The 12,984-nt window shown below is 35.0% G+C and overlaps 1 protein-coding gene across 1 annotated transcript in view; it reads left to right on the top strand.

The window, feature by feature from the left end:
* Nucleotides 1-12,984, top strand: part of ATM (ATM serine/threonine kinase) — a 79,326-nt gene that overhangs the window by 36,482 nt on the left and 29,860 nt on the right. The window contains exons 29-38 of the mRNA XM_075490990.1: nt 416-590; nt 2,559-2,723; nt 3,000-3,132; nt 5,259-5,354; nt 6,780-6,951; nt 7,381-7,522; nt 8,167-8,343; nt 8,746-8,920; nt 12,133-12,220; nt 12,571-12,726. Coding sequence (XP_075347105.1) covers nt 416-590; nt 2,559-2,723; nt 3,000-3,132; nt 5,259-5,354; nt 6,780-6,951; nt 7,381-7,522; nt 8,167-8,343; nt 8,746-8,920; nt 12,133-12,220; nt 12,571-12,726 — 1,479 coding nt within the window. The remainder of the gene's footprint in view (nt 1-415; nt 591-2,558; nt 2,724-2,999; nt 3,133-5,258; nt 5,355-6,779; nt 6,952-7,380; nt 7,523-8,166; nt 8,344-8,745; nt 8,921-12,132; nt 12,221-12,570; nt 12,727-12,984) is intronic.

Below are 12,984 nucleotides of genomic sequence, written 5' to 3'. Positions count from 1 at the left end.
AATTTTTTTTTTTTTTTTAACTAATGGTTATGGGAGAGAGAGGAGGGTTCAGAGAGCATGTTTTCCACTTTGTTCTGTTTCTGTGAACATTGTTCTGGCAAATAATAATCTAAAAGCCTTTTTGGGGTTAGTTTTGGGTTTTTTTCCTTTTTGGAATATATTTTTCTTTAAGTTTTTTACTCCATTTTTTAAAGCAATCAGTCAAATTCTGTGTGTTTTATTTCTCCCATGTCTCCTGAACTAAATCCTTAGAGCTGATTGAGTTGATAATTTTAAAGTTTAGAATCAGTTCCTCCTATAAAGTTGATTTATATTTCCCCTTTTCCCCTGTTCTTCCCTGTTGTATAATAGATTAATACTTGAGACAATGACAATTTGTATTTCTTTAATTTCACTTTTTTGTTTCCTCTGACAGACCTGTTATTATCAGAGATATATCCATGCGCAGCTTTTCACTCTGTTGTGATCTTCTTCATCATGTTTGCCACACAGCGGTTACATGTTGCAATGATGCTCTAGAGAGCCACCTTCATGTTATCGTAGGAACCCTAATACCTCTTGCCGTGGACCAGCCTGAGATTCAGGAACAGGTAGTTTTGAGTTGCTGTTTATTCCTTATCTGTTAGCTTTTTAGTTCATGTTCACTGTCGTAAAAGCTATCTCTATACTCATGTTCAATTTTAATTAATTTTTTCTGTGCTTTGTAGATTTATATAAAAAATATTTGAGATGTAACACTATACCTTTGATCTTTTAAATAAAAGTGTCTTTAATTTTGATACTTCTATTTTGACAAATATTGTGTTCCATATTTAATTCCTATAGCTTTAAACAGTGATTGAGATGTATTTGTATCGTAATTGCTGAGATTACTGTATCACATACTTTCTAATTCCCTGTTTACTTAGTCTATAAAAACTCAGATTTCTTAAAGAGCTTTAATGGTGTTGTAATGTCTTTTGTCTGCTTTGAATCTGTGCACCTTTTTCAGCCAAATCTGAAAGAAATTTAAAACCTTCAGGGTAAGTTGCAGAAAAAATGTTACCTTAGTTGAGTAGAGACACCAAATCAGTGGTACCACTGAGAAAAAGGTAGAGCAAACATAGGCATTGGTAAACTGCTGGTGACAGCAAGCTAATCAGTACAAGCGCATCAAGTAGCCAAGCAGCTACCTACAAAGCTCTGTGGATGATTTCACAGGAAATACGATGAAGACTTTTGGAAGGGGAAGGTGGCTAGAGGACAAAGAGGAAGTATGTGGAAAGAACAGATTTCAGTAGTTCAGCTATTTATTTAACAAATTATCATTAAAACTAAATGTAGCACATAGGCCTGAAAAGGGAAATGAAGCAGTTTCTGTTGTGTGACAAGCCTTATTTTCCTTCTGATGGTGATCTGTATGTGCATTTTGCTGGGGGCGGAAATACACTTAGATTCAGAGACTTAGTAGCTGAAGGTGAGAAGAGTATGCCTGTTGCACTTCAGTCCTCATGGTTGCTTTCTGGCTTAATCTGATCCCATGGTACCATATGCACCTTCATGGTTGCAGTGTAGCCCTACATTGTTGTCCTCCTTGTACTTCCAGTTCAGCTGGAGGGCTTTGCTGATCTGGCTATGCTGATCCAGCTGAAAATAACTTGGCAATCTTTTTCTCAGCTTAATGATCGTGATCAGATTTATAATATGTCTATGCAAACAGTTGTACATGCACAACTGCAAAGGCAACATGTCAGGGCATCCGAGGGCAGAAATTTCTCTGAATTGGAACTGATACCAAATACGAAACCTCATATCATACTCCTACAGGGAAGTCCTTCCTCTAGTGATCACTTTTCAGTTTCTTTTCTTCATTTTTCTTCTAGCATTGAATGGAGGCTAGTTAATAATTTTCAGGTAAATACAAGTCTCCAAATAGAAACCTCATCATTTAGATTGTAGACTCCTCAAAGCTGCCTGGATTGAATATCCAACTGCATTGATTTGTAAGTAAAGCATAAAAGCAGTGTTTTTGCAAAGAAAGTATGGTACCCCTTTAGCAAGCATTTATTCAAGTTGTAGATCTGTTATAAAACAAATTCTGCCAGAGTTCAGTGATTTGGGCAGTGAATTATGATATTTAGGCATTTGTCCGGATTTCAAATTACCGGCAATTTAGTTAGTAAGAATAATGAAGTCCTAATAACATCAGAAGGACTGCTTGGGGGCAGTGTTGCTAAATCATTGCCAGTATTGTAATGATTGTATTGACCAGTATTTGAAATCAGCTTCATCAAAAGACAGGATAAAACTGCAGGCTGTGATAATAGAAGCTTTGATGTCTGTTTGGTAGGGGGGGTAGCAAAAACACCTCACCATTTTAGAATATATCTGTGATTTCCCCAAACCTCTAAACATTTTATAATTTTTAACAGTGTAAATAAATTATCTTACCATTTTTTTTTATAGAGCTCTCAGTGTAATGGAACTTGCAGAAACACAAACTTTATAACCTGGATAAGAAATATGGCTCAAAAATGTTTCTCTGTCTTTTTTGTTTTTCATTTACTTTTTACGTTCAGGTCCTAGGCTTGTTGAAGTATCTGGTGATAGATAATAAGGATAATGAAAATCTGCACCAAGCAATCAAATGCTTAGATCCTTTTCCTGAATATCCTGCTTTTAAAGATTTGCGAGCAACTCAACAGAAGATAAAATACATTAAAGGACCATATTCTCTTTTGGAGGTAATTCAATTTTAAAATATATCTCATGACATAGTGGTTTTTGTAATGCAAACTTTCAAAAGAACAACAATTTTCTAGCTATAGGTATAGTTGAGAAAGATTTAAATTAGAAGTGGATTCTTTTTATTGCCAGTTTCAGACACTGAGATATTTGTAGGTCTCCATTCTTATTTTGCGTCTATTAATATCCATGTTGTGGACTGCTGAGAGCCACTTCTTTACTTGAAGCCTTTATTTGTATGCTATATATGCTTAATACAAAATGTTGTTTTGCAGGAAATTAATCACTTTCTCTCAGTTGGTGTTTGTGATTCACTGCCCTTAACACGACTTGAAGGACTGTATGATTTACGCAAAAAATTGGAGCAATATAAAGATCAGATGAAGGATCTCCTGAAAAATTTCCAGGGTACTGACATCTGATTATGTATTTTATTTCTTTTGTATCTGGTTTTAGGTGTATAGCGATGTAACCCTATTCTAATTTGACATTGAATGTTTTATTTTGTGTCTTTGTTTTTGTATGTTTAACAATGTAACTGTATTATAATTTCACATGCAGAGTAGAATGACATTTATTATTCATGCAAAATCTGAAGTATCTTTAGCAGAGTGTATTACAAATATTATATGAGGTGTTATATGGCAGAGAGTATAGAATGCCCTTCCAGCTTTTGGCACGGGGCACTTATGATTGTGAATGACCAGGATAACGTATCATATGAGTTTATGGCTTTTGGCATTGCTTTATGGCTGCTTAGTGAGTTTGCTTGTATATGAATCTCCCTACTCTTTTAAATGTAATGAAGCTAGATTTTATTAAAGGCATAGTGTGTTTAAAGGCATTAAAGGCATGGCTCACAGAAGTTTTAAAATGGTAGGATTTAGTTTAGTTGAACTTTGCCACATCCCAGTATTCTGTTTCAGCCCTCAGTCCAGACCCAGTTCCTTCTTATTTTGGTTTTCAGATGTTTGTGCCAGACCATTTCACTTTTCTCCTCCACATCAAGTCTTCATCAGCTTGTGTGCATGACGGGAAGATAAAAAGAGCTGATGTAATTCATTGTAAATAAGTGCAAAGTAAAATTTGGGGAACAATAGTAGTCTGTCGTAAGGCCATGGTGTAAGTGCATGATGTCCCCACATCTTGAATATCATTTATTATTTTAGTTTCAAAATTCTGCTTGAAAAAAGAGTTAGTAAAAGGGCAACAAGCTTGTGTGGAGCAACTTCCGTCAGAGGAGAGCCCTGTGAGCTTGGAAAAGAGGTTGAATAGGAATGCAGAGAGGTGTATGAAGTGGTAAATGGTATGATGAAGCTGAGTAGGGAGCATTTACCACTTTTATCACAGTAGAAGAACAGATTAAATTATCTGGCAGCAGTTATACAAGAGAAACCACACATTTTTTCAAATGAAATAAATACAGCATGGAACTTACTGCCACTTATTGTGGAGATCAGAAACATAATGGACCTTAAAAGGAGTTAGAATTATCTCATAGAGATTATTAGGTATGAAGGTCTGCTCAGAAATCCCCAATCTGCTGACTGGCAAAACATGAGAAGAAATACTTATTCTTGCTCTGTTGTAGGCAGGCTACCAGGCTTGATGGGCCTTGTTGCCTTGATTTTGCCTTATACTAAAAGCCTATTAAGCACTTCCAAATAACTTTATTAATATTAGTAGTAGTTCAGGTGTTAAAAAGAAGTAAAAAAACAGTTATTGATAAAGGCTATAAAACTGTATGCTGAAAGATAACATTTAAGAATAACTACTGCTGTTCGGCCACATGTGTATTCATTTTTATAAAGATGTCAACAAGCATAAAGCCCAATTCCAGGTTTCCATTCCAATCAACAGGGTAGCAGGATTTTTTTTAAAGAAAATACTGCTTTTATTTTTTTACATTGGCAAATCATCTCATTTTTTCCTAGACCTTGTTCCTGGAAACAGCAAAAACATTTTGTTTGGAATGTTTATTTTAAAAAAAGACCTCAAGCAGGCAGCAAATATGTAAGGAAATATCCATCTTGAGCGTTTATAATTTGGGAAAATTAATTAGGCAACTGAAAGCTAGTCCAATTATGTGAAATTCCTGGCAGAAAGCCATGTTTTGGGATATTCCTTGGGTTTGGATTTAGAACAGAATGATGATATTAGCTTAAGTGCTGTCAGTGGAGTCACATAGTATGACTTCACTGTTTCAGGTAACATTCTTACACTAACTTACGCTAATATTTCATGTATTTAAATGTAATTTCTACATCAAAACACTGAAAACAATAGCATTTATGTATTCTAGTTTTGAGGATTCTTTGGCATAGTAAAATGCCTAGAAATTTTTTCAAGATAAGATGAATAAGAAGAATTAAGAATTTTTTTAATGTACTGTTTAATACCAACTTGCTTCAACATTAATAATGCATGTTGACATTTGTAGATAAAAGATACTAAAGCAGTGTTTTCTTCTAATATGTTCACATTACAAATACACAATGACATTTTTGGGGTTTATTTTTCTTTCTGAATGACAGAAAAGCCAGAAGATTCTGTAGTAGTGAAATTGGTGGTGAGCTTACTGCAGCTGTCCAAGATGGCAGTTAACCATACAGGTGAAAAAGCAGTGCTGGGTAAGTTAAGTAGTCCCGCAGGCATCCTAGGGCTGTCATTGCAAACCCCAGGTTGAAACTGTGGCTGTTCTGAATGTTTCTTCCCACTGCTACTTGGCATTTGCTGCCAGAGGTAGCCATCAGGAATGTTAAAATGTGTGATATGTCTTCTTTTCAGTCACTGTATTTTAGAGCTTTGACTAATAACTTAAGTTGTTATCAGTTTATCAGTTATCAGACCCTGGTCTCTTCTGTACTCAGTAGAGAGTCATCTGCTGTTACGTGGGTCACTTTATTAGGTTGAAAAATAGTAAGAAAAACTGAAGAGAACTTATCTGAAATTTTGAAAGGCATGTCTTAGTGGACATTAAAATAGTTGTTCTCCATCTTAAAGCCTCTTCTGTATTATTAAAATTATTCTCACCGTTTAGATTGAGCACCTGATTAATGTTTGATCCAAAACACCAAAGCTAAAATCCCCTCTTCCCCAAGTGGGGGGTACCTCCATGAAGGTGATGTTTGCTGAAATTAGATGTCTAAACTAGACAGAAACACAAGTAATGAGAACATTTGCCTTAATATATTTTTTGTCTAAAATACTAATAACTGATAATTATAAATGCTGAGCAATTGAAGCTCACATTGACTTCAGTATGATACATTCTTCAGCACCTCTGTGAGCTGTAAGTTTCAGCCTTTTCTGCATTGTGTTTCCTTAGATGATTTGTTAAATTTAGTTCAAAACACAACCTGTATATCTTCAGTCTGTTCTTTATTTGCTCTGGTGGTTAAAACAATGTTGTAGAAAATTGAGACATTTTCAAGACACATGCCAAGTATGAAGAGCAGGGAAATAGATTTTGGTTTCTTTCTGAGGAACGTTAACATCCCTTTTGTAAAACTATTTTCAAGGTGAATTTTGGTTTGTTTTTTCTTACAGGTAGTAATGGATTTTTATAAAATATTTTGTCTGGAAAGCAAATGAGGAACACATTGTTACATCATTTTATGTAAAATGTAGCTTAATTCTTATTGAGTTTACAGGCTACTGTTTGTTTTCACAGGCTGTTTGTATTTATCATACCCTTAGGGAATGAAAATGAGTGTCTCTTAGTGGCTGTGATTCTGACCTTTTGCACTTACCTGTTTCTGACACAGGCAAAAATAAGATCCATATCTGATTTTAAACTGCAAAATCCAGAGCCATAGGCACTCCTAGAAAATTGAGTTAGAAAGCATAACTGTATTATTTATGAGTCTTAAGCTGCAAAATTTGTATACATGTAATTTTAATCATAAAGCTCCTCAAGTGATTATTTATAAATGTTTGCAGCTTTTTACCCCATAATAATCTCAGTTCTAAAAGTAGTTTATATTAATTGCAACTTTTTTGGGTGAGACCTTGTTTTAGTGTGCATAAGACTATAAAATTACCTGCATTTGCAGAGGCTGTTGGAAGTTGCTTGGGAGAAATAGGTCCCATGGATTTCTCCACCATAGCTCTTCAGCGTGCTGAAAATGTACTGGATTCTAAAGCAGTGGACTTACTTGAAGATAGAAAACTTCAGTGGGTCTTCATAGTGTTAACTCAAATAAATATTGCTTTAACAGATAATTGGTGAGTATACTTATTTATTTAATTTATTTAAAAGCTTAATAGGAGCCATTAAGTTGTACGTTGTTCATATCACCTCAGAGTAACACTCTGAAAGTGTTAGTAACACCTGTTTATGTCCAACCATGTGCTTCTTCAAGGCTCAGATTACTTATCCAGACAAGCTTGATGTTTCCTAGAAATTCTCTAGTTGGACTCGAGCCAGAGAGTCTCTTCTGTGCTGTAGAGGATAGCAGTGCTGTGGAGTAAATACTGAGGCTTTACTTTATAATAAAATATGCAGTGGCATATCCTAATCCAAAATTTTCTGATTTGATGCACATGTTGTTAGATTATGGAATTATTTGTCTTGCATGTTTATAAAGGTGATTTTGAAAATAAAATACCTGAATAAAATTAATAATAATGATGTTGTGTATGTTGTTCTTTCAGTATTGATGTTAGAGCTGCTGCTGTTTCCTCTTTGAAAAACATATTAGCCACTGAGTCTGGCAGTGAATTTTGGGAAGTTTATAAAAATAAAGCTGATCCCATGTTAATCTACCTACACCCTTTTAGAATGTCTAGGAAAAAGGTACTTCTTCTGATACACCTTATTTATATGGTATATGGGGTAGAGAAAACATAAAAATATATATTTTTTAAAAAAAGTAAATTTGAAAATATTTTTGAGATAGGCTTTGATGAATGCAAAATTTGTACTTTTCATCAGTCTGATTGCAATGTGATTGCTTTTGTACATCTGTTTCTCCTTTCTGTTTCAGCATTTGTGGCTTCTTCACACAGGAAATTACCAATTTGACATTAGAAGGCTGTGTACTTTCATTATTAGACAGACAATTTTTTATTACCTACTCGGTAATCTAATACATTCTTTCTCAAGATTCCAGTATCATTTGATGCAAAAACTTAGTGGAAAATAGGTCAGAAAAAAAGGTGCATAATTAACCATAAATCAGATATTTCCTAATTTTCAAACCTTTGATTTGTAAACTAAATGTGTCTAATGTGGCCTTGTTGATATTATCAGTAAAATTTCATTTTTAATACTTTCAGATTTCCTTGGAAAATTTTACATTTACATGAACAAAATTGATACTGTCAATCAATTAAAGCACAGTTAATATTTAATATGTTTTAATCTGTGCAGATTACAGTGTATTTTTTTAAATGCCTTAGAATTTGTTTGTATTTACAATATATATATTTTCCTTCTAGTTTTTTGTAGTACCTGCTAATGATACGGAGTCTTCTTTAGAAACTTTGGATGACACAAACCTGTGGATTCCTCTGGGAGAAAGTCATGAGACCTGGATCAAGCGCCTAACGAGTTCCATACTGGACAGTGGAGGTGTTCAAAATGAAGTTCTCCAGTTAATGAAGCCGCTATGTGAGGTGAGCTAAATTATACGTATGTATATATGTATATGTATTTGTGCTGTGATGCACAAAAATATATGACTACTCATCTTGCTAGCAAATAGTAATTTCTGCTATTAAGTTACTACTTTTTCTAACAGTAATTCAGATCCTTCGTAGTCAGATATTGTAGATACCCATAAAATACACTCTTGAAATACAGGATTTGAGAGGTAACTGTAAACATAGATAAACTTTATATGACTACTTTAACTGAATGCCAGCATAGCCCTATTGAGTGGTTTACATTTTTCATATTACATGTTCTTTCTCAGGCATTACATGTTAGTTTTAGTAGTTGTCAGTTTGGTTATAACCTGAGAAAGAAAGGCTTTTGGTTGGTTTTCTTAGCAGCTGCTGTGCATGATTGTTTTCTAGGTGAAAACAGGCTTGTGTCAAACTTTGCTTCCATACCTGATTCATGATATCCTTCTTCATGACTCAGATGAATCTTGGAGAAATCTTTTGTCAGTTCATATCCAGAAGTTTTTTACAGCCTGTTGCAGATTTGCCTCATCTAGTACATCTACTACACCTCCAAATTCTGATTCAGGTAATGTCATAATATTCTTGTTTCAGCTGAAGGAGTGATTCTGGTTGTGAAAAAATTATCTTCTGACATCAAACGTATGATGTGCACTTGTAGGCAGACAGAATTTTAGAAGCTTCTGTCCAATTGTTTGATGTTTTTCAGTGGAGATACCTGTGATTTTGAAGCTGTTCATTGGCAGCACCCAAGTAGTTTCTTCTGTATAGCTTCTTTCCTTATTCACAACTGGATAATGTTTATTACTTGCTGAATTTAGATGTGATCCAATGTTGTGTGCTGCAAGACTGAATCTTGGACTGTCTCTTAAAATGACTAATTGGCAGTTGAATTCCTCTCTTACTCAAACAAGAGTGATTAAAGGCAGTTTTCACCTGGATTTTCCCCTTGGAAAAAAGACTAACCTTTGCTTTAGCTTCTCCCTAATGTTGGTAATGGTCTCCCTATACATTCAAAAGACCTGTTGCATTCCAGCAGAAAGAAAGGAAGTTGTAACCAAAAGAACTACAGCTGAGTATGAGTAATGCAGTAAGTTCCATTAAAAACAAAACACCTTCTAATCAAGCTGGCTGGTATCCTTTCCAATTAGATTGTGGTTGAAGTTAGCAGAAATCTGTGTAAAAAATAAGATCTTTGTTATTAGACTATGGGAATGGTACATGCACTTATTTTCAGGAGCTGAAATAACATATTTCTTTTATTTGTGCATGTCCCTTAACACAAATACAGTAACTTCAGGTTAATATTTTTTTTGTGCTGTAGCTACTCTGCTATATCTTCCAACTCCTTCTTCAGTGACAAATCACCAAAGGGATGAGTCTGTACAATGTCTTGCAGTCTCTTTACAGGCAAGTCATGCAAGCTTCAGGTTGCCAGAGAGGTAAAGGAACCCTTAGTATTGCAGTTTGTACTAAGAGTGGTGTAAATAAGCCTAATGATACTAGGTGTATTTTAAGGTACTTTTTATAGATGCTGACTAACCTGGCCAAAAAGACTAGGGCAATATTCTTTCACATTTTTTAAGTCAGGTAACAAGCTGTTCCCACAATCCAGATATTTTTATTATTGTCCCACTTTGTAAGGTAGAAAAGGATTAACAATTTCCTATTTCCTTCCTGTAAGTAGCCCGGGAAACTGCTGCACAAATTTATCTCAGACATACAGAGTTAACCCAAAACGTTCTGTGAAAGATATGAAGGGATTTTTCTAAGTTTTATGAACTCGCAGTTAGTTCAGTGACATCAATGAGCAAATGATAAGGCCTCTTCAAACATTGTGATTCTATGCAAGGGATCTTCCTGAGGCAATAAGAGCAAAATAAAGGACATGTAAAAGTTTTAAATGGAGTTCTTCAGATGAAAGACTGTCCTGGTACCAAAAAAACCCCCTGTGAAGTAGCACACAGCTCATTGTCTGTGTAGTTGTTTAGAGATAAACTGGAGGTGCACTGGTCAACAGAGCAAGGAGAGGTTAATTCCAAAGTTGGAATGATAGAACATCAGCAGTATTCAAAACAAAAATTTTAAACATCTGGTGACTACCAGTTTCTTCAAGGAGAAACTCTTAACCTATCAAAACAAGGAGAAAAATCTTCCTAGGAAACCTAGATAAATTTCATTCCAATCCATCAGGATCCAAACTCTGGCAAAGACCAAGCAGTTAGACATGAGACAGTTGAGTGCTGCTGAACAAGAGTCTTCCTGTTGATCCATTTTGACATGCAAGTTCTAGGAATTGGCTGTTAATCTTGGCAATTTAAAGCATAAATAGTGTGAACATCATGCCAATCACTGCTCTGCCTGAGAAACCAAACCTAATGGTAAATTGCCAACTGCTTGACAAGAGTCAGACCCACCAAACTAAATGAAGAATGTTTTGGACTTAGTGCATGTCAGTCTGGCCAGAATCATGTCAGTTGAATCTGTTATTTTGCAGAAGAGATGTAATTTTTTGTTGAATTAATCTTTCAAAATACATGTTCAGTTATTTCTCCTTAGAATTTAGAATTTCTGTCGGATACTATGAAAAAACAGACACCATTTTTGTTTTCTGTAATTTGGTCTGTTGTTTAACAAATCCTGAAGAATAACTTTTTTCTTCCAGTTTTCTTGGCCAGTGCCTTTTCCTTCCCCTGACTTGTTCATACTTTCTGGTACCCAAATATAACTCATTCAGAAACTTTCAATTATTCATCTGATCAAATTACGAAAGAAGAAGTAGCAGTCTCTGTGGGGCGTTGACTGTACAGTGCTAACAGAATGGACCCTGCCTGTGAGACGCTATGTCTACATTTGCAAGTAGTGCAGCACATGGGAATGGATCTGGAAAGCAAAATGTCATGGTGCGTTAGGAACTGAGAGTCACATGTCCCCACTGTATGTCTTTTGAAAGTTAAGCATGTGGGAGCTGACTTAAAAAGAAGGAGTTGGTGTTCCTTCTGTAAGATCTTTGGTAGCAGTGGAAAGTAAGTGTTCTTCATTTCTGTTTGTTGGAACACACGAAATGCCCAGATACTTCTTTTTTTATGTGGCTTTTGCTTTCTTTAGGGGAAATTTCTAGTTCTGCATCTTACTGTAGTGTAGTACTAATCAAACCTTTGCTTATGCTTTCCCTATTTCTTGCTTCTTGTAATTTATAAATTAAAAATGTCCAGAAAAATGAAAAAATTATTAGCCCAATGACCAGAACACAACCTGTAGCCATCTGATTTTTTTTTTTTAATTCAGAAGCAAGGCATGGAAATATAAATTCTTTAAAAGTATGTGTCTGTGTGTGGGAGATAGTGTTTTTTGTATAAGCATACACACTCTATAAAATCTACAGTAAAGCTACTAATAAGTATTTCTGTGACTTTGGAATAACTTTATATGGCTCAAGCCTAAGGAAAGAGGTCTGTTATGGAGCTTTGTGCAATAATGTTGGATCATCTCTGAATTCTATAAGAAGAAATAGAATCCACAAATGATTAATGCAAAGATAATTTGATAAAGAAAATTGCAGCATAAACTACTGTAATGTCACTAACATAATGTTAGTGGGAACATTAACATAACGAGGAGAAGTACGTTTTGTGACAAACTATTAATTTGATTTTGGAAATGCTGTCCAAGGAAGTTTTTAGTTATTTTCTTGAGTACAAAGTACACCTTTTTATTTTGTAAATGGATATGTTATGACAAAAGTTCATTATATTCTTTCTTTTGAAATATACATCCCAGAGCAAGAAACCCATAATTTTAGAAGTTTGGATAAAGTATCTCGCCGAGCCATGCTTGCTGTTGTTGATTACTTAAGAAGACAAAAGAGGTGAATTATAGCTTTCCAAAATGTTGCTTTAATTATGACTGTTCTAAGGTCTGTTGACGCTCTGGATTAAGGAAGAAGGATGTAGTAGGGAACATGTCAGTTAAAAGAATGAAGATATAGTAGTGACCTTGCATTTGTTACTGACGTGATATGCCTAGCCTTAAAGGGTTCTAACTATGCTGAAGGGGTTTTCTAAAAACTTTTTGTCTGATAAACTTTTTGTGCTATGGGTTTTGGGAGGGCTACGATAAAATTAGCCTTTGGAAGGCTTTATAGTTAGATTGGATTCATTTTGTTTAATGTTAGTGAGAAGGTCTGTTACAGCAATATTGAAGTCTCTATTTAATCAGATCTGTTTCAGGTACAATTTTTGATGACAGCTTCTGGCTAGATCTGAATTATCTTGAGGTTGCTATAGCAGCACAGTCTTGTGCTGCTCACTTCACAGCCTTGCTCTACGCAGAAATCTACGCAGACAAGATAAATATAAACAAACAGCAAGAAAGGTACAAGTCTTGAGGAATGCAGTTTCTTGCCGTTTCTGGTAAAATGGATCATGTTTTATGTGTCCCACTAGGGTTTTGTTACATGAAAAGTCAAGGAAACTTTAAAAAAAATCCTTAGGTGTGTGTATTGACCTGGAAAATACTTCTACCAGTCCTTGACTGTGATCCCAAGCTTGCTAGTTTGCTAGCTGTGACACACTCAAAATAGTGTCATTTTGACTTCTAACCAGAAAGTTTTCTTAGTAGTGTGTGTTCTGG

The sequence above is a fragment of the Mycteria americana genome, chromosome 1 (assembly GCF_035582795.1).
Source record: "Mycteria americana isolate JAX WOST 10 ecotype Jacksonville Zoo and Gardens chromosome 1, USCA_MyAme_1.0, whole genome shotgun sequence".
In the NCBI taxonomy this organism is placed as follows: Eukaryota; Metazoa; Chordata; class Aves; order Ciconiiformes; family Ciconiidae; genus Mycteria; species Mycteria americana.
The sequence above is the reverse complement of the archived record's forward strand: the minus strand, read 5'-3'. Positions and strand labels throughout refer to the sequence as shown.